Genomic DNA, 21,043 nt, shown 5'->3' on the forward strand with positions numbered 1-21,043 from the left:
ATTGCAACTTAATCATTATGTGATGTTAAAAAACTGAAACTACAAACAGAAATTTTTTTACACAGAGCTACAAGCTATTTTTGAGATAGCTTATTAGTCATCCATGCCATTTTTCTTTGATTCTATAACAAAGATAAGCTTCCCACAAATTTAGAATATCAAGGTTTTGCCATTTTTTTTATCATGAATATTTGTAATTTTTTTCCAACGGTGGTTAAGTGACTAATCCAAGAGAAAGACAAATGAAATTTCAAATACAGTGAAACTTCTATCGGCAGCCCCCTTCCCTCTATTCTGCAGTCAAATTCCCTTTATGGCTAGTTTTTTTTGGAAGGGACAATAGACTCCATAGACATAATGACAAAAACCACCCCATTCCATGACCAACTCTGCATGTTTTTAGAGACTGACCTGTCCAAGGCCACTTCTTTATAAATAAGAGTTAAAAAAAATGCACAGAAACTTATTTTTCTTAAATGCATTAGGACTTGATAGTTCTCTTTGTATAAAATTTTGGTGTAACCTTATATCTTCATCAGCATAAATATCTTTATAGATCGATCAGATTTTCTGTTCATGTGTGACACTATCAGGCTAAAAACATTTATAAATAGAATAATGCTATATGGTTGATCTTACCTTATAAGAGAGTCCCCAAAGGCATAGGCAGAGATATACATGAAAGGCTGAGAGGTATGTTGATGATGGCATTGTGAGAATGTTCCCCCTCCCATATAATTATTTTTTATTTCTTTTAAAGAATCATAGAATTGAACACTTCTTTTTATTTTCTCTCTTTTGGCTGAAGCCTTCCTTTACTTCTTATCTTTGGTAAAAGCCTTTCGAGTTTCATATACTGACCTATTGTATTTTTTACTTGGCGACTTCCATCACATTATAAACATTCTATTTTCTATCTCGTTTCCATATTTGGATGAAATTCCAAAAGTAACATGTGATCCCTATTGACCAATCAGAAAATAGCATCTCTGACAGATTACTCTAAAACTAGGTGTACCACACATTTCTTGGAGGGAACTGTTATGGTAAGGAGGTTCAGTATTTTCTGGCCAGACTGACCTGAATTACTTTGAAATTCAAGTAATTAAAAAAAAAAAAAAAATAGAACATAAGAGTTTTCCTACCACAGGCAGGGCCGTCTTATGAGCATCACAGGCCAAGTGATTTTTCTGAGGCCCTACCTGGCAAATTCTCCAAAAATTCAACTATTTCTCATTTTTCAGAGGCCCCGGGCCGTGACTGGGTGGGCTCATGCGTTAAGATGGCACTGACCACAAGGTGCTCCCAAGAGCAGAAGATGATGGTGGGTGAGCGTTGTGCTTTTTTTTGTATTTTGAGTGGCTTTTAGTGAGATTAGTCAAGTTTTTATTATAATTTATATTTGAGTGACTTTTGATATGATTCTTTCCATAATGTGAATTTGCTCTTTTTTTTTACTTGAATTCCTATATAACAACCAAAGTCAGTTTTTAAAATGCTGCGATTATATTTTAATTTTTTGTTTGGATTAATTGTTTTGAAACTTAATACATATTTAAAATTTAATTGGAAGAACAACCTAATGTCGCCTCAGCTTCTCAATGAGTGTTGTTTATTATATTTTAAATAAATGTCGCCATCCGGCCTCATGACACTAATGTCAATTCATATACAGGGTGTATGGCGTTTTACTGGCAAATTGTTGATCCTAAAGGTATACTTCTAATTAGAAAAAGTTTCCAAACAACGTGTGGTTGTCAGATATTCATTCCATTTTTGTGTTTCAAGGGTTGTATAGTTATTAAAATAAAAAAATTTACCTTTTATACAGTCCCCCGTATGTGCCAAAACCCAATTAAACAGTTGTTGCCAGCAAAAAAAATGGGGAAATTCCATGTTTCTAAATGCGGAAAAACTGTTTTACCTGCACATTTAATGCTGTTTTTTTCAAAAAATTTCCTCTGATTTTTGGAATTTGAATATCTCAGTGAATATCGCATTTAGAAACGTGGAATTTTTTTTGTTGGCATCAGAAAAGACAAGGCAAGAACTTTCTAATTGGGTTTTAGGGCACACAGGGACTGTATAAAAAGTTTATTTTTTATTTAAACAACTATACAACCCCTTGAAACATAAATGGCATATCTAAGTACTACACGTTGTTTGGAGACTTTTTTTATTCAGAAGTATACCTTTAGGATCAACAGTTTTCCAGTAAAATGTCATACTCCGTTTGTTATGCACCCTGTATATGCATATACATTGGATCAGTTGGATCCGTCATTGCTGCTGGGGGTTGGGGGCAACCCCATATCTCCGCCCATGCCCAGAGGAAAAATTTGTCCCTGGGGAGAGAGAACAGAGTAAACAAGGCAAATAATAAGCAAAAGAAATACTAAAAACGCTGCTACTTAGAATTGAGGGCTCAAACTCTTCCTTCATAGATAAGTTGGAAAAACATAGGCTTATTTGCCTATGATTATGAATAATTCAACTTATGGTATGTCATTGGAATGAACTGGATACTATTCGTAAGCCAGGAAATGGCTGTATTTAAATACAACAAAACTTATCATGATAAATTTTCAATCAAACAGTTAACTTACTCTATTTACAAGCACTTTTTTAATTTTCTTTTCTAATTCTGTGAGCTTTTGCGAAATTGAGCGTGCTAAAGAAACAGCTTGGTAACTTCCTCCCTGAAAATTCATGTTGAAAAAATAACATGTATTATTGTACAAATACAATATGGCAATGAATCATATATGATATAGATGATTCATTTTTATTTAATTATTTATGATTTAAAGTTTATGAATCATAACATGATATACACAGTGTTCCACACAATCAACTGATGATTTTCAAAATGGGACAGTAAGAAAACTGTGACAGATATTGAAGTCATTCTTGTGCAATATAAATGTGCAAAGTCTAGAATTTCTGCTGTCATTCATGTTGCAATGAGTTGTAGAGTTATCAAAATAAAAAAAAATTCAAATTTTTATATCAACACCCTGTGCCCAAAAACCCAATTAGATAGTTTTTGCCCTGTCTCTCCTGATGCCAACAAAAAATTTCCACATTTCTAAGTGGAATATTCGCAGAGATATTTGAATTCAAAAATTGAAGGAAAGTTGGGAAAGAACAACAAAAACTAATGGGCAACGCTTCTTTCCAAACTTTTCTCTGCTTTTGAATTCAGATATCTCTGTGAATATTGCACTTAGAAACGTGGACATTTTTTGTTTGCATCAAAGAAGACAGGGCAACAACTTTCTAATTGGGTTTTTTGGTCACAGTGTCCATATAAAAAGTTAATTTTTTGTATTTTAATAACTATATACAACCAGAGGCACTGATATGAAGAAAATATTGGGGGGGGGGGCGCTGAAAGTTACTCATTGTCCCGTATATACTGAACTCAAGCCCATATGCAGAAGAGAGAAGGTGCATTGCATTGCTTTTTCAGAAATTATTTGGGAAGGGGGTCAGCTCAAAGAGCCTCAGCCCTTATGTTTCGGTGCCTATGTATACAATCCCTCACAATATGAATGATGTAACTGAAATTCCTGACTTCGCACATTTATATTCCACAAGAATGACTTTAATATCTGTCACAATTTTCTTGCTCTATCCCATTTTGAAAACCGTCAGTCGATTAGGGGACACTCTGTATAAGGAAAATTATATCACAACAAGGGTGCAACCTGGATGCTTGGTTGGTACGCAACCAACTCTGGGGCAAGCACACATTTTGACATTCCCTTGCAGTGTTGAAGGAGAGATTAAAAGGTGCCACAGAGCTCTGCAGAGCACCGGTTGAGAACAGCTGCTCTAACAAATTCTAAACAAAAATACCTGATTATGTTGACACAACTCATTAAGCTGACGAGAGAGAGCAGCAGTTTCATTGCATAATTTCTGTATTTCCAGTTCTTGCTCCATAGGACAATTGTTCACAACTTTGCGGCCATCCTCAACAAGAAGTTGAATAGCCTGGTACCCTAAAAAATTCAAGTTTTCTTATTTTCCAAGAATTTATTTTCAAATTCTGTGTAGGAGTTACAAATTCAAATTATTTATCCACAGCTCTTAAATATCTGTCCTCTACATACCAAGTCCTTTATCATCAAATGATGGGTTCTGTAGCCAGCGTTGTGCTTGTTCAATTCTTCCCCCTAATGTATGAGCTGGTTGCTGGATATTGCTTTTTTCTACATTAGAAATACTTTGACTGACCAAACCAATAAGCTCTCTTAGTTTCTGGCTGATACCTCGAGATAAAGCTTCAGCTTGAGGTGATGTACCCTTTTAGTATATAATAAAAAGAAATCAGTGCCAAAAGTAATATGTACATCACCAAACAAGATACCATTCACTATTTCTGATGTGGGTTAACCTGGTTACAGATATCAGAATAATAAAAGGTTAACCTTAATTTTTTTTATATGAAAGTTAAAAGAAGCAGTCAATGAATTGAAACTTCCATGCATTTTTACTATTTTAAAAACACTATTTTAATTATCAAAAATTAAATATAACATGTATGCATATGCATGACAATAGCAGTCCATAGATTGAGAATTTGGATGTTGCAGGCCAAAATAGATATAAAAAAAAATTGCTAATCTGAGTTTTAACTATGTAACAATTTATTATTCATTCATAATTTAATTATTTCAGAAAGTTTTATATATCAAGAAAGTGTGTCCACTAACATTGAAAATAACTCTCTGTTGGTACATTACAGACAATTTAATGTGACCACATCAGAACATGATATTCAAAAATATATACATGTAAATACAAGATGGGTGGCAATATCAGGCCTAGAAGTGAAAATTTGAAAAAAAAGTAGGAAAAATAGGAAAAAAATAGGAGGGAAAAAATGGAATTCCCAAATTTTCGTGGCATTTAAAAATGTGTCATTGAGATTCACACCTTATATATTTTAATTATAGTATTATCTATTGATATTTCAAGAAACTCAAGTTCTCTCTCTCTCTCTCTCTTCTAACGAATTTAAAAATCTTTCATTTCCACAGAATGTGGGATCAAAAACAATGCAAATGGCAGGACTAAAAAGAAATTAATCAAATTTCTACTGTTACTTGAAAAGTCCACTTAATGATCTTGATCCATTCCCCCCCCCCTCTCGTGCTTTTCGAAGAAAGAAAAACTGTCTAGGTGCCATAGAAATGTAGCGCATGCATGCTTAACCCATTGCCCACAGGCCGAATGTGGCCCCAGAGTTATCTGTTGTTGTTGTGGCCCACATTTTCAAACCTAATTTTGTAAAAATGAACTAAGCAATACACTTCCAGATCGTTCAAGAGACGCTGCGGCAGTTTCAGGTCATTCAAGTGGCTCGCATTACATTTACAGATCACCACGGTACAGTTCCAGATTACTCAAGTTACCCGAGCTGCTGTTCCACTTCACTTAAGTAAGCTGGGCACATTCCTAGATCACTTGAGTGACCTGCGACACTGTTCAAAACACATCGTCAAAAACACTTAAGTGACTCACGGCAGAGTTCCAGACCACTCAAGTGACCCGAGGTACATTTACATGTCATTCAAGTGACCCACGGCACATTTACACGTCATTCAAGTGACCCCACGGCACATTCCTTGATGATTAAATATTTTGCAGCATATTTAGAGATCACCGTGGCACAGTTCCATAGCACTCAATTGACCGATGCAACTTTAAAAGATCACTCAATAACCTGTGCCACAGTTCCACGTTCTTTCAGTGTGCTGCGGCATATTCCCAGATCATTTAGGTGACCCGCTGAAAATTTACTGATCATCGCGGCACAATTCCAGAGTATTCAATTGACCCAGACATATTTACAGGTCAGCTTAAGTGACCTGCGACACATTTCAAAATCAACGAAATGGCCCACACTGTACTGAATGTTGAACACCCTTGATGTAACAACTCCTGGAGTTACATTACATCCGAAGGATACAATGATTAGAATGGCCCGCATATGTTCATGAATTAACATATCGTCAATAGCATACGCACGAACCTAGTATGCCTTAAAACAAACATGCTAACCCATGACCCTCGGAGTCATCTCACGTGGTCCAGGACAAATAAGAAAACCACACAAGTGGCCCACAAATGATCATAAAATCATTTAAGTGGGACACATTTCCAGATTACTTCAGTGGCTTGCGGCACATTTGCAGATCATTCAAGCTGCCAAAAGCATATATCCAGATCAAGCACATTTCCAAATCACTTGAGCAACCTGCAGCAAACCCCCAGTTCACTTAAGGTGCATGTTGTTCAGTTGCAGATTACTGTAAGTGACTGGAGGCACATTTACAGATCACTTGAGTGGCACACTTCGAGATCACTTGAGTGGCACGTGGCACACTTCGAGGTCACTTGAGTGGCATGTGGCACGCTTCAAGATCACTTGAGTGGCTCGCAGCACACAGATCACCTAATGGTCTGCAATACATTAACACTAAGTGGTCCAATGCATTTTTTATAGATTATTTTAGTGGCGCTCTTAACACTTTTCCAGACCACTCAAGTGGCCCGCTACACAATTTCAGATCATCCAAGTGACTTGTGGCACATTTCCAGATGACTCAAATGGCCGGCACACTTTCAGACCACCTAAATGACTAGCGGTATATTTCAACTTAACTCAACCTTTTGAAGAGTGCAGGGCTACTTCATTAATTTGAAAACGTGTCGCGGGCCACTTAATTAAGTGATTTAGAACAGCGCTGCAGGTTATAAGTGTGATCTGTAAATGTGATGCGCGTCACTCAAGTAATCTGGGAATGCACCGTGAGCCACTTGAGTGATACCTGTAAGCCACATAGGTAACCTTTGACCCGCTGTAAACACTTCGCCTGTGAGGACCAAACGTGGATCTGGGGGTTCTGTTGTGGCCTGTCGCTCTCACAGTGGCGTCTTAACGCATGGGCTCACCCAGGCACGGTCTGGGGGCCGCAGAAAAACCATTTGGCCCGGGGGCCCATTATAGTCTTAAGACGGCCCTGCCCTCTCAAACCTAATTTCGTAAAAATGAACCAAGCAGCACATTCACAGATCGCTTAAGTGACCCACAGCATAATTCCAGACCATTTAAGCGATCCGTGGCACGTTTAGAGATCCCTTGAATAACATGTGACACAGTTTTAGAGCATTGGTGCGGCCACCAGTGCGGTTCTACATCACTCAAGTTATCTGCGGCACATTCCAGATTACTCGAGTTATAAGCAGCATAATCACGGATCACTTGTATGACGCGCGGCACAGGTTCAGAGTAACACAGGTAGAGTAAACATTCAAAAATCATTTCCCACATTCTTTTTTCTCCAAGGACATTGCACATTTGTGCTTATGGCATGAGGGGGAACGATATAGCTTTGAAATTAGATGATTATATCTGAATCACTCTGTATAGTAAAGGCACAAAGAAATTAAAAATAATTTTTACCTTTCCTTCTTGCCTTAGCTCACATAATGCATCAGCCATAGAATTGATATCCCCACACATTTTTCTAATCACATTGTAATCAGCTGTTAGGCAACGATCTGCAACACGAGATGCGTAATCTAAAATTTGTCTGAGTGACTTCTCCCCAACTCCTCCCACAACAGCAGTTGGATCCTCCAGCCAATCATGAGCTGCTTCTAATTTTCCATCCATAGCATTCTGTTGACATAAATTATTATTTAATAAATCATTACTCAGTCATGAATACAAAGGCCATGATGGGCAAATTGCCCAACAAGATGCCAGAAAAAATATATGGATGTCAAATATTCTAAAAACACACCAACCCAAAATAAAATCAATTTTTGCTAAAAAAATTATGAGAAATATATAATGCACTGCCCATAAAAAGATATTGTTATATTCATCTACATATGGATAGCTTATTAATTTATTCCAATATGAATATTGTATTCCTTTTGAAACGTGTCAGTTGTGGTAGAACTCACAACAAATGGCAGGCTATTCCATTTACTTCAAAAAAAATCCAAAAAAATTTGCAGTGACACCACAACCTTGAGTCCATCACTAATCGATACTGGTGTTTTCTGTCAACTCGATTGACAGTGTATTAATACTTTATAATCCATCTTATCCGATTGGAAATTTTAAACACCTCAATCATATCCCCATGACACTTACATTCTTCCTTGTATGTGATCAAGGACACTTCCTCAACAGACTCTACATGTGACACTTGTCCAACCAGAAAATTCCCCATTTACATGCTGTGACCTATTTTACAACCAAGATTCCATCAAATTCAACAAGTTGCCCCCCCCCCCCCGTACCAATCTCATGTAAATGATTCAAGAGTTTACCATGTTGAATATGATCAAGTCTTTTGAAAATTCAGATAGACAACATTGAAATTCTAGCCTTTGCCCAAAGCTTTAATCACATATGTACAGAAAGATGTCCTCTCCCTTGTTAATACAAGATTTTTGGAAGAGTGATTATATCTGGAGATGAGGATTTTGTCTGGCATACGCGCGAGGGATCTGGGTTCGAGGCCCCATGGAGGCAGATATAAATTTTCCTTCCTAAATCATCATCATCTCCAGATATATAACAAGTATTTCAAAAATCCTTAAAAACATGATCATACTGGGGCTTATGAAGTAGGCTAAACTCAAATATGATGATAAATTCTTCTTTTATATCATTATCATGCATATAATACATGCATATGAGCATGTGTTTATGCATTTTTTTTTTCTGTTCACAATTTTAATTTAAGAAACTGAATGAATAGCCTATGCTTTTTTCTGTATTTCAAGAAAAAATTTCAGTGAAAAGGGATGGATGAATGACCTAAATTGATATTGTGATAGACATATTGCCTACATATAGAAAACTGAATTTCAATAACATTCATAAAAATTTTAAATAAAACATTTAACATAATAAACTGAATGAACAACCTGTGCTTTTTTCATAACACTCAAATTATCAATATCAGCATCAAATTCGTCTTGGTCATAACTTGTTAACTGCAGGACTCTAATAATTTCATTGATTTCATCAGTCATCCTTTGTGATAGGTAATTCCTGTTTTCTGCAGCTTCTTGAATACCTTTTCCACCTGTTATCATTTTATCAAATACAGATAAGTATGATGTGTGTGTATATATATACAATTTGAAATAATAACTATGCACCAGATGAATTATGGGTATATGATGACTCGATAGAAAACATAGTTATATGTACATTCAGTAAGGGCTAAGATTAAAAGCACACCAAAAATTTAAAAAGTTAAAAAATTTGAGGGATTAACTTGCCATTGATCTTTGACTAAGGTTCTATTGCTTATGAATGAATATAGAAAAGCTCCCAATATACAAGTGTTTTGTTTAACTTATTTTGAATATAAACGCTGCAAAGGGAGGCGGGTTTGTTATTCTAACCCCCCCCCCCCCCTTGAGCCACGATTATAATGTTATTTTGCAGGAAAAAAAGTAAACCCCCCCTCAGAAGGAAAAAAAAATCTGAAACCCCTCGAGAAAATTCTGCGCACGCCTATGAATGCTGGGAATCTGATTAAAAAATAAATAAGAAAAATAGACAGGTTCACAACACCATTATTCCAAACTTTATTTTAAATACAAGTAAAGAGTCTTTATTTTGTAAGTGAAAAAGAATTAAAAATATGCAGAAAATTTTTTTATTGAATATAAGCAATTCAAGCACTAAAAAAGTGGAAAGTTGGCTTTTCAGGCTTGGAGGCAGTTTTTGATTGAGTTTGTTTTCAATGTTTCCCAATGATAGTGGTTGGCATTATCAGGACAAAGGTAGTAAACACTGAAACAATTGGATACTGATCAATTTTAACTATTTGATACTACTAGTTTTCTCCTGATGATGCCAACCACTAGTGTTGGGGAAACACTGATGACAAACTCAAGCCAACAACAGCCTTTAATTGGCCAGAAAAGTCATCTTCGATCTAACGATGGCTGCAAAAACTTTATCGCACACACAGCTACATACTTCATAACACATCTCAGAAGGTTGTGGGACACATTTAGCAAAATTGCAGGTGTCTATGTCATCAATCTCGATAAATTTTTCTGAGGTAAGTGCTGATTTTAGTCGGATCTTTTTCTTTAGTTCCATGGTGAATGGTGAATGCCATTTAAAAATGGTCAACCATACACTTGATCATGCTCTTATTAAGCATAGGTAAATCTGCAAATGCGTTTTTGAAAAGTTTCTGAATGGTCTCATATGACGATGAAAAGAAATAATGTTCAATAATGAATATGTGTTTCTCTGCACACAGCACCATGATTGCATTTGCAATGTGGCCACGGGTCATTCTGTAGTGAATTTTTTTTTTTTAATTATAACATACAAGCATATATATAAACACATTCAACATACACTTTTGACCTCAAGGGACATACTTGTCCTTACAGTAGGTCTGCAAGGGTTTCTCCGTGGATTATTTTTCTTAGCAACAGCCTATTATGGTTTAGGTCGGTTTATAATTGTTCAATATAAAGCACTTTTTTTTTTTCTTTTTTTTTGTATTTATGTAACAAAGAAATTTTACATGCAGATGGATTGTATCATGTAGTTGTATTGTTATTGTAATATAGATTAATGCAGATTAAGCAGTGATTCCATATGTTACTATTGAATATATCCAAGCATAAAATAAATCTTTTAGAAAGTTATTGTCTATTGTGTCACTTATTCTATATAAAATTGCTGCATGTATTCTTAATTGTTTCATTATTTTTTCACACTGTGATTTCCATTTTAAATCATCTTCTTTTATTATTCCTAGGTAGTTGTATTCATGTACTCTTTCACTTTCTTGACAGTTACATTGTAAAATATGTTGACACGGACAATGATCATGAATTTTTATACTTAAATTTGCCAAACTATTTATGTTTCTTGTTTTTAAGCATATGTATTTAGTTTTCTGTATGTGTAGTTTTAGTTTATTTTTCTTGAGCCAGGTACTGATTTTGAATAGGTGCTCTTCAACTTTTTTTATTAAATTTGTAATTTCAGTGTCTTCAACATACAGTACTGTATCGTCTGCGAATGAGATTAATTTACCATTTATGTTGAGTTTGAATATATCATTTATGTAAATGAGAAACAATATCAGGCCAAGAACAGATCCCTGGGGGAACATCTTTTTTTACTTCTAAGAATGTACTCATTTCTTCACCTATTTTAACTGCTTGTTTCCTATTAGAATAGTATGTTTTAAGCCAGCTCAATATGTTTCCACATATACCAGCTGATGACAATTTCCCTGTATCTCTAAATCTACATAGTCAAAAGCTGTTTTTAAATCTAGAAATATCATTATAGAAAATTTATTGCCGTTGAACCCGGTATTTAAGTAATTGCACAGCTCTAAGATGGCCATTTCTGTATTCTTACTTTTCTGAAACCCATATTGGTTAGGAGCTAAATAATGCTGATGATTAAGAAAATCTACAAGCTGTTTTTTTATGCACTTTTCTATTACTTTTGAAAATATTGGAAGAATTGATATGGGTCTATAGTTTAGTAAGTTATTTGTCTCTCCTGATTTATAAATGGGGTGTACTATGCCATACTTTAAATCACTATAAAAGTCTCCTTCCATTATAGATGAGTTAATTACATTTTTTGTTACATCCACGTGATAATGGGCAATTATTTTCATCATCTTAGGGGTTATTTCATCATATCCACTTGCTTTATTAGTCTTCAATTCTGACATAATCTTATCAATGTCATAATCGTTAATTTCAAAGAAGTACATAGAATTGTTCGAATTAGTCATTGTTTGGTCATCTTCACAATTACAGACTGTGTTTAATTCTATTTCTTCCAAGTTGCTTGTAATAAAGTCTTCATTAAATTTCTTCGCTAAGTCGTTATGGTTATCAGAGATAGGGAGTATATTTTGCTTTGCACTTTTATTAAGTATATTCTGATTTATACATTTTCATTGCATTTTTTTGTTATTCTCGCATTTCGTAAAAGTATCTCTGATATATTCCTGTTTTATTTTTCTAATATACTTATTCAGTTCTTTATTGTATTTTTTGTACTCTTGCTCGTATGAAATAATATTTGGGTACTTTTTGTATTTTTTGTACAATTTTTCCTTAAGATTTATTTTATTTATTATTTCTTTTGTGATCCAGTTTTTTCTTTACTTTTTTTGGGTTTCATCTTGACTTGTTTTGTCCATAGATTAGAGTTTGATTGTATGATATCCACGAATCGTTTGTATTTATTTTGTATACATCCTTCTTCTAGGACACTAACAAAATTTATATTTTCAATGAATTTTTCAAATTTATCATAATTTATTATTTTTATATGTTTGTTTTTTTCATTTTCTTCTATTTTCTTTTGTATAAAGTTTATGTATCCTAATACTGGATAGTGATCTGTTATCTGAGTTTTATACACTGTGAATTTTTCTATTGAATTTATTTTTGATCTATAGAATACATGGTCTAAACATGTTTTATTATTATTTGTTTCTCTTGTTATATTTTTGTGAAGGGGGACCAGTCCATTTATTGCCATTATGTTTAGATATTGAGAAGTTTCGTTATCATCTCCATGTAAATTTATATTAATATCACCCACTATTAAAGTATTTTGCTTCAATTTCTGTAAATTTCGTTCTAATTCATCATTAAATTGTGAGATGGAAAAAGAATACGAACAGTATAAAAGTAATAGATCAATGTCATAATCAGGGAGGTATATACATAATTCTTCAGCAGTTAAAAATTTAACATTTTTCCTTTGTATTGATTTGATATTTTCATATACATTATTACTCCCCCGGCTCTATTGTATGTTCTACTGTTTATATAGCAATATTAATCTATTATTCCTTCAAGATTGTCAATATAATAATTATAAATAATTCTTCACTTTCAATCCATATTTCACTTAGGCATATGATATCTATTAATTCATTTAAAGTTCTAAGAAATGCCACCAAACTGTCAAAATTTGCTCTTATACTTTGGATATTCAATGTAAGAAACGTCAATGTTGAGTTCGGTTCACTGGGGCAGTTCATAAACTTTTTTGCTTCACTAATGTCCTCCAGAGGTCGTTGATCCAGCATCTCGAAAAGTTCTCTGTGTTCATTTGTACTAAGGCTTGATTCTAACTTTTGTAAATGTTCTTGGTTTGTTATCCGGATTACTCTTGAAGTTTCATTCCTCCAGAGAAATATTTTCCCTTCCTTCGCCCACGCGAACTTGAAATCCAGTTTATTTTTTGTTTGTCTAGCCAGGTGAAATAACTTCTTGTTTTCAATGGTTAGATGTTCGTTCACGTATATTCGGACATCTTGAAAGATCGGGTTTATTTTATCTACTGTAAGGGTATTCTGTCGCTTAGCCTTTTGTATCCAGATGCTTTTTGATGTTTCACTATTGAATCTTACTATGATTGGTTTGGGTATATTGTCATTTCTTGTTGGGCCTCTGTGAGCACTTTCAATTTTAGTTCTTTCAGGTTTTTCTAGTTGTGTTTTTACTGCTTGAATTATTTCTTGTATGTTCTTATTTGGGCTTTCTGGTATTATATTTATCTCAATGTTATTTCGTCTCATTTTGGTTTCCAACTCATTCATATGATATTTCAAATTTCCTATTTCTGCTTTCATGTTTTTATTTTCCATCTTCAGTTCTTGATTTTCTCTGCCCATTTGTTGAACCATTTCTTTCAAGTTTTCTACCTGCTTTGAAAAATCTTCCATGCATTTTGAGTTGTATTCTATAGACTTTATAACCTCCTTCATTTCATTTTCCATTGCTTCTTGTTTATGTATAATTTTTTCTGTGACATGTTGGATGGTTTCCTTTACTTCCAGTTTGAAATCACATATGATTTTTTCTATCCTGTCAAAATTGTCTTGCTGTTTATCATTCACCACTGTGGCTCCTTCATCTTGTTTATTTTCACAAATTTTACATGTGAAGTTGCTTCTTTTATCTTTTGTCATCCTTCTAAATGCAGATTCGTTGTATCCAGCACAAACGCGGGTGTACATATTGTTTACACACTGTACACAAGAAAAATTCATTCACGTCTATCACTTTATCGTTACACTTCCAACATCGCGATCCATCCATCTCTGATTGTTTTCCCCAATGAAAAAATTGTATATACTCAGTTCTTAGTTTACAATTGTTTTCATAGATGGTGACTCTGATTCCTTATTTCTTTGTTGTCTAGTTATGTAGCTATACTTTATTCATTTATTTTCATTACTTTTTAATTACCATATTATTATATTATTTGAACATAATTACCGTTCCCACAGTCCTGCAGCTTCCAGTGCTGTGGTTTTCGCTTTATCTACTGATAACACACTTAATTTGTATGTATATTTTCAGAGCTCAGAAACTGTCTGTTTGTAAACATTGACAGCATGTTGCCATTTTTTTTTAAATTTATATCATGAAAAAACAAAAAATGATGGCAATTGTCCCAGGCCCTTGTGGGAGCATACAAGTGCCCATGCTGTCACGTCTTCTTATCTCTAGCTACTTAAGTTTGGGTTTCAAATATATGAGACATTTTGTATATAAAAAATTTATGATAATGTGCTTACCCTGACTTACGATTTGGACAAATATTTTCATACTGCATATAAGTATTGGTGCCAGTGATTTAACAGATTCCAAACATCTTGTTAGTATGTCCCTGTGAACATGATGAATTAATTCTTTTTCCCTGGCATCAACTTCTCTTGATACCTTGGTCAAGCATGGACTAAGATCCTAATGACAGATAAATGCATCAAATAATATAAATGTACAATAATTTATATTTCATGTATTTTAAATAATAAATATTTTAATGATACAGGATTCATCATATATGATTAACTTTACATATCTTATGATGCAATGTAATATGATGTGTAAATTAAAATTCCATCAATTATCAAGTTTTCATAAATACAAAATAGTGCTTATTTGCTATATTTTAGTTTTTGTTATATTGTTTGGTTTTAGTTTGATAGGGGATAGTTAGTTAGAATTTTTTTCTTCATATAGTAATACTTTTTTGGGCTTATTGTTTATATTTAATATTTTTTGAGTACAGGCATTTATTATTATTTTCATACACATAAATAGGCGTGTCACAAAAACAAAGGTGTAATACAAAAACAACACAACAAATAAACATTTGGATGGAGACTGTCAGTAGCATGTTGACCAGCTGGGAGGGAGGGGGTCATGTTGACTGACTCTCCCTTTTTTCATATTTTTTTTATTACACTAACACATGCATACACACTCTCAGAAAAGAATAAAAATAATATTTCTCACTTTTACAAATTGCACTAAGTCCTCCATGTTTTCAATTACTTCGGATACAGCCAAATAATCCAGAACCTTTTTACATTCCCGGATAATTTTACGCACTTCAGATTCATCAAAACACAGCAGTAATGCATAAGTATCTTGTAGAATGCCTAAAATAATTAGTAAAGTAATTTCATCATTCCATAGAAAACATCAAGCAATGTGAAAAATTAATGAGGTTTTTCAAGCCTTATTGTTCAAAGTTCTGATGAATCATATGATTCATAAAATATTTTCTACAATATTTTACCTTTGGCTCCTTCAATCAACTTTTTTCTGGCTGGCTGGGAAAACGGATCAATTGTGAGCATACTAGATGCTTCTTCAAGTAGTTTTGATGCTTTCTCAACCCTCTGCAATGCTGCTGGCATGTCTTGTCGAAATATCAAATCATCACTGCTGTTGACAGTGTCCCTGCCAACCTAAATAAATCAAATTGAAACAACCTTTGAAATCAAATTTTGAAACACAAAAGAAAATATGGAAAAAAACCCATATGCAGTGGAACTTTGGTTTAATAGCATAATTCATTCCAGGAATGTGCTTGTAATCTGAGACACTCATATATCAAATCAAACTTCCTGACAAGAAATAATGGAAACTCAAATGATCCGTTCCTTAACCATCTCTTTCACTACAACCATGATCCTTTTCAAAAGAAAAGTGTAGGTTGATTTATTTTAACTAGTCATCTGGCTACGATGGCATAGGACATCATGCCTATGTTTGGTATAATCATTTTAATTTTTGAAAAATAACTAGTACCTACCTCAATTATTACAATTTTTTTTTTTTTTTTTTTTGCTGATAATTTAAAAACACAGTTAAGAACATGATGTGTGAACTCTGTATGACACACTGTATTTCCACTCTCAAAATTGATACAGGGGACCTAAACATATTTTGAGCATTTTTAAAATTCAAACAAACGAAAAGAGAAAGACCAGATTAGGACTCGCAGGACACAGTGTATATAAAAGTTTAAGTAATCAAATTACAAAGTATGAATCTATTTAGTATAGGAACAAGGAACTTTAGTACAATATTTTTGAAATTTTTATTTGAAATTGCATTCAATATGATGATCACAAGTCCTCTCTATATATACAACAATATCTCTACTACTACAATAAATCTCTGTATGATACTTGAAGAGATTTTCAAACCACTACTAATATTTTAACTCCTGACATAGGGAACCAACTTGAAAAGATTACTTAATGTACCTTGACTAAATTTGCCACTGCTTTACTGACAGCTTGAACTGGTCTAGAGAGATCAGGCATTGCATTCCCATCCTCAGCTTCTTCATGAAGAATAACTAGACGTGATACCTGTGAATAAAAAGAGTAAAGGTGTTTCTCTCATCTTCAGAAAATATGTTTCTTTTTTTCATAGAATTGATAGTTTTTTTAATAGAAAATTGTCATATTTTCAACTTTTTTTCATTTACAAACCCTACAGAAATCTTCAATCCTCATGGTTATTTTATAACATTTAAGTTTATTAAAACAAAAAAGAGAAAATATACAAAAATATATTTTTAAAAATGTTTTACAATATGTTATATCAAATACAAATACAAGGCCACAACAGGCAAATTGCCCAATGAGGTGGCTGGGAAAAAGATGCCCATAACGAATATGGATGGCATATTTCTAAAATACAACAATCCCAATTAAAAATGCAATTATAAAAACTAAAGACTATCCAATGTATACATGATAAAATATAATACAATGCCCATAAAAAGTATTAACCATACAGTTTATATCAAAAACTGTAATGTGATAACTAGGGCTCTGATTTTTATGACAAATCATATTTTGGTCAGTTTTGAGCTATTGGTCATATTTTGGTCAGTTTTGAGCTATTGGTCATATTTTGGTCAGTTTTGAGCTATTGGTCATATTTTGGTCAGTTTTGAGTGATCAGTCATATTTTGGGAATTTTCAAGCAATAGATTTTTTTTGTCATTCATCACCAAAAAATTTAATTTGTGGGCATTTTCTTCTCAAAGACATAATACTTACATTGTTGCATTATGTTTTGAAATAAAAAATTATTTTTAAACTTTTTTTTTCATTCCCGAAATTGCCACTCCCTCAAGTTTGGTAGTTGCTCCTCCCATCCCTTTGTCCCTTCCTGTAACTCTGGCACTGCCTAAAATTAAGTGTTTAGAGTAAAAATTACAGAATATTTTCCAGGACATCGGGAAGAATATTTTCTGTACTGATGGTAGTTCGCTCTCTCTGTGCGGTGATGGATTTGCATGGGTGAGGGATTTGCATCACAATGATATGGCTTCAGATTTCATCAGTGTCGCAGTGGTGGTTGGCTGAAGTTGGTTTGGTGTCATTTTCTTGCTTCAAGCGCAAATGTGGGTCAATCTATCTGTTACAAAGTCTTGCAACAGAAGTTTTGCTTGCAGAAACTGTGCAGCAGCATTGCAATTCAGATTGAGCAACAATCAACGACATTGCAGAATCTAGGTATCTGCTTTATGACAAGCCTTCTTCAAATATTGGTGTATCTGGTAATTTTTCCAAAATATTTAAGAAACCTTTGCAAAAAAAAGAAAGTATGTATATATAGTTCCTTTAAATATTTCTTAGAAGGCACTAAACAATAGAATTTTTTTCTAAACATTTCAAACTGCATCTCATGAAATTCAGTGCGCTTCTAGAATGTACCAAAGTACAGTTGTTGTGCATAATGTAGGGGTGGTTTTCATTTGAATATTTGGTGAAAGAATTTCAGTTAAAAAGGAAAATTTATTAATTTTTTTCATTTATTTTTCAATTGAATAAGACTATGAAGTAGTAACTCAAAAAGGGATGAAATAATTGGAAAATTATAAGGTCATTTTTTTCAAATTTTAAGGTAATATTTTTCAGTCATATATTCTTACATATTTTTTATACTTTTAGGTCATAAAAATCTGAGCCCCAATTCAGTATACTTTCCATAATCCAGCTATGTGCTAGCTGGCAGTAACAGTGATCCAGTAACAGTAATCCACAGTTTTAAGGCAGGATTCCTTTGAACGTAGAATAGAAAAGCATGTAACTGCATTGTGTGCATAAAAGTTCATATTATTTATATGGGCTTTTTCAACTGACTCCCAGTAATCTCGTCTATTCTGGTAATTCAACCCACCCTGGTCTGATAAGCGCCAATTAGCGAGAGTATACAGTGAATGAATTGACATCATCTTGCTCCTTCTAGCCTTTATATTATCATCAATGTGCATGCCCCGCCCCCCAGCCATTAAAGTATATCTCTGCTCATGCCCATCTGGGGGCGTAATTACAGTCCCTACATTCTTAGTAACACAAGAGGCATTAGCATGCCAGTGATTGGTTACTACGAGCAAGAAAGATAACAAAATGTTGTGAGGCAAAACTGAATTTTGAAGTACTTTAACAAAAAATGAAAGCATTGTGGAGTGAATCAGTAAATGATAGCAGGGGCTCCCACTTAGCGAGCCGTCATTATTGCCATCTTGATACACCTAAACTGCATTTGATTAAATCAGAAAAAAATGAAAGCAGTTTTTAGTCAATCAATAAATAACAGCAAAGATGGAAGGATGGGAAAATAAAAATCTCAGATGTGTTTGAGATTGAATTGAACACACAACCTTCAGTATGTATGTCTCATGTTCTAACCATTGCTCCAACTAGAGATGCAGGACTCATGCACAATTAATATATCTATTGTGAAATGTCACCAGCAAAGATTTCACTATAAGTGATGTAATGGTTTATCACTCATTTTGGCCAATCACGAGATGCACTAAATTTCTATAGTGTAGCTATATAAAAACATAGGGTTTGTTTATAAGCCATCTGGGGATTACTGCCTGGTTTGAAAAGTGCATACCGTGGACTTTTATGTTTTGTATTTGCCACTTAGAGACTTGGACTTAAATCTTATTGAGAACATTTGGGACAAAATAACCCCATAGGTATTGATTTGGAGAACATGAAATTTTCTGTATCACAGGCTTCTCAATAAGATTTTAATCGAGGAGCTCATTTCAAAAGGGAACATTCAAACAATTACTAAATTCACAGTAGAAGTATAAAACATATCTCTCCAGAATGGACTGCTTTACAAAAGAGGAAACTAGCCGAACAGGTAGCATATGGGAGTTGTAAAAGAATATTTAAATACAGTGAAACCTCGCTACTATGATACTCAATATGACAATAAATCCCTCTGTAACAATATTTTTCCGTCTTGTTTGGAAATGTCTATACCCCAATGTTAAAATGCTACCTCTCAATATAACGATGATCCCCCTACAAAAATATTTTTTCTTTGTTCGCAGAGTACTGTTATATCCAGATTTCACTGTACTATGCTTCTTGATCAACATTTAAGGGGGGTTATCTACATTTAAATTTTAAAAATGTTCTGCTTTGAAAGAAAATTAGTGGATATGTTACCTTCTGATTAAAATTGGAGCTGCCTAAGTCTGAATAATTGAAAATTTCTATACCACCTGTTGATTCCAGAAGGTTTCAGCTAGCCAAGGGAAAGTACCCTTACTGCTCTCTCGTGAGTAACATAAGAAGCACAATCATTCTGAAATGCGACTTTGAAAGCACTTCTGAAAATGTGCCATTTTGAAAAAAAGTCCCTTAGTAGGATAACCTCACTTTTTTATGCTTCCTTTCAAATTAAAAATACAGAAGTGAATGAAACAGGTGGATATGTTACCTTTATAGATAGCAGAAACAACCAATTTTACATTGTGATTCTTACCAAAAACATTCCCGTTTAAATAAACCTGTTGCATAATCCGAGAGCTCATTTTTCAAAGATTCAGAAACCACTGAAAAGTGAATTAAAAAAAAATTGAAATGTTCCCTTTGAAAATAAGCTTCTTAATTATTGACAGATGTTTCTTAAAAAGAATTTAAGAAACCTTAATATACCTTTGTTTTTAGTTATTTTTTCTTACTTTCAAAAATTATAAGTGCCTTTATTCAGTGCCTTTTTGGCCTGCCTATTTCAACCATTTTTAGTGCCTAAACTTCTGGGCTCTAATAATAACCATGGTGATCTGGTGCCTGAGGATTGTTAAGCCTTGTACTATAGTTGCATCGAAACCTCTTATAGAGCACAGTTTGGGAACCACTGACATTAAATGCATAAGCGGAGATAGACTTGATGGGGGAAGGGACACAGTGTTGATAATGCCACTACATAAAATTTTAAAAAATGTATTAAATCAGTTAGCTCCATCACTGTCGCAAAATGAGGAAAGCTTTTCTGATAACATGATGCATTTTGACACTTTCTTTGCACTGAGCAACCGAGACTGAAGATTTGGTAACCAACCCAAGTGGGGTCCTCAGTTAGCATGATATTTTATCCTCTGAAGACAACACCCACATGAATGAATGAATGCCAGGGGCTCTGTCACCGGACTTATCCCGTTGCCGAGATCTATTCCAGCCCAGCTTCGTGGCAGAATCTGGAACAAAGTGAATCCACCTAACAGTTTGAGTGTGAACTAGTGTTGTGTTTGATATTTCAGTGTTGCCATCTATACTTCAAATTGTGAGTGAAGTGTAATGATTGAATATTTGTTACGTTGTAGGCCTGTTGCTCTCTTGGCGAGACT

General features: G+C 33.9%; 1 protein-coding gene across 2 annotated transcripts in view; it reads right to left on the bottom strand.

Annotated features, from left to right (window-relative positions):
• Positions 1–21,043, bottom strand: part of Vinc (vinculin) — a 58,209-nt gene that overhangs the window by 35,189 nt on the left and 1,977 nt on the right. For both annotated transcript variants that reach the window (XM_089233040.1, XM_089233039.1), the window contains exons 2-10: positions 16,632–16,739; positions 15,656–15,827; positions 15,370–15,515; positions 14,646–14,814; positions 8,962–9,122; positions 7,478–7,696; positions 4,119–4,311; positions 3,862–4,007; positions 2,607–2,699 (exon numbers count right to left, since the gene is read on the bottom strand). In XM_089233040.1, coding sequence (XP_089089166.1) covers positions 2,607–2,699; positions 3,862–4,007; positions 4,119–4,311; positions 7,478–7,696; positions 8,962–9,122; positions 14,646–14,814; positions 15,370–15,515; positions 15,656–15,827; positions 16,632–16,739 — 1,407 coding nt within the window. The remainder of the gene's footprint in view (positions 1–2,606; positions 2,700–3,861; positions 4,008–4,118; positions 4,312–7,477; positions 7,697–8,961; positions 9,123–14,645; positions 14,815–15,369; positions 15,516–15,655; positions 15,828–16,631; positions 16,740–21,043) is intronic.

This window comes from Pholcus phalangioides, unplaced genomic scaffold (assembly GCF_987345545.1).
Source record: "Pholcus phalangioides strain wild (caught in Gottingen) unplaced genomic scaffold, Ppha-v1.0 ptg000007l_1, whole genome shotgun sequence".
NCBI classification, from domain to species: Eukaryota; Metazoa; Arthropoda; class Arachnida; order Araneae; family Pholcidae; genus Pholcus; species Pholcus phalangioides.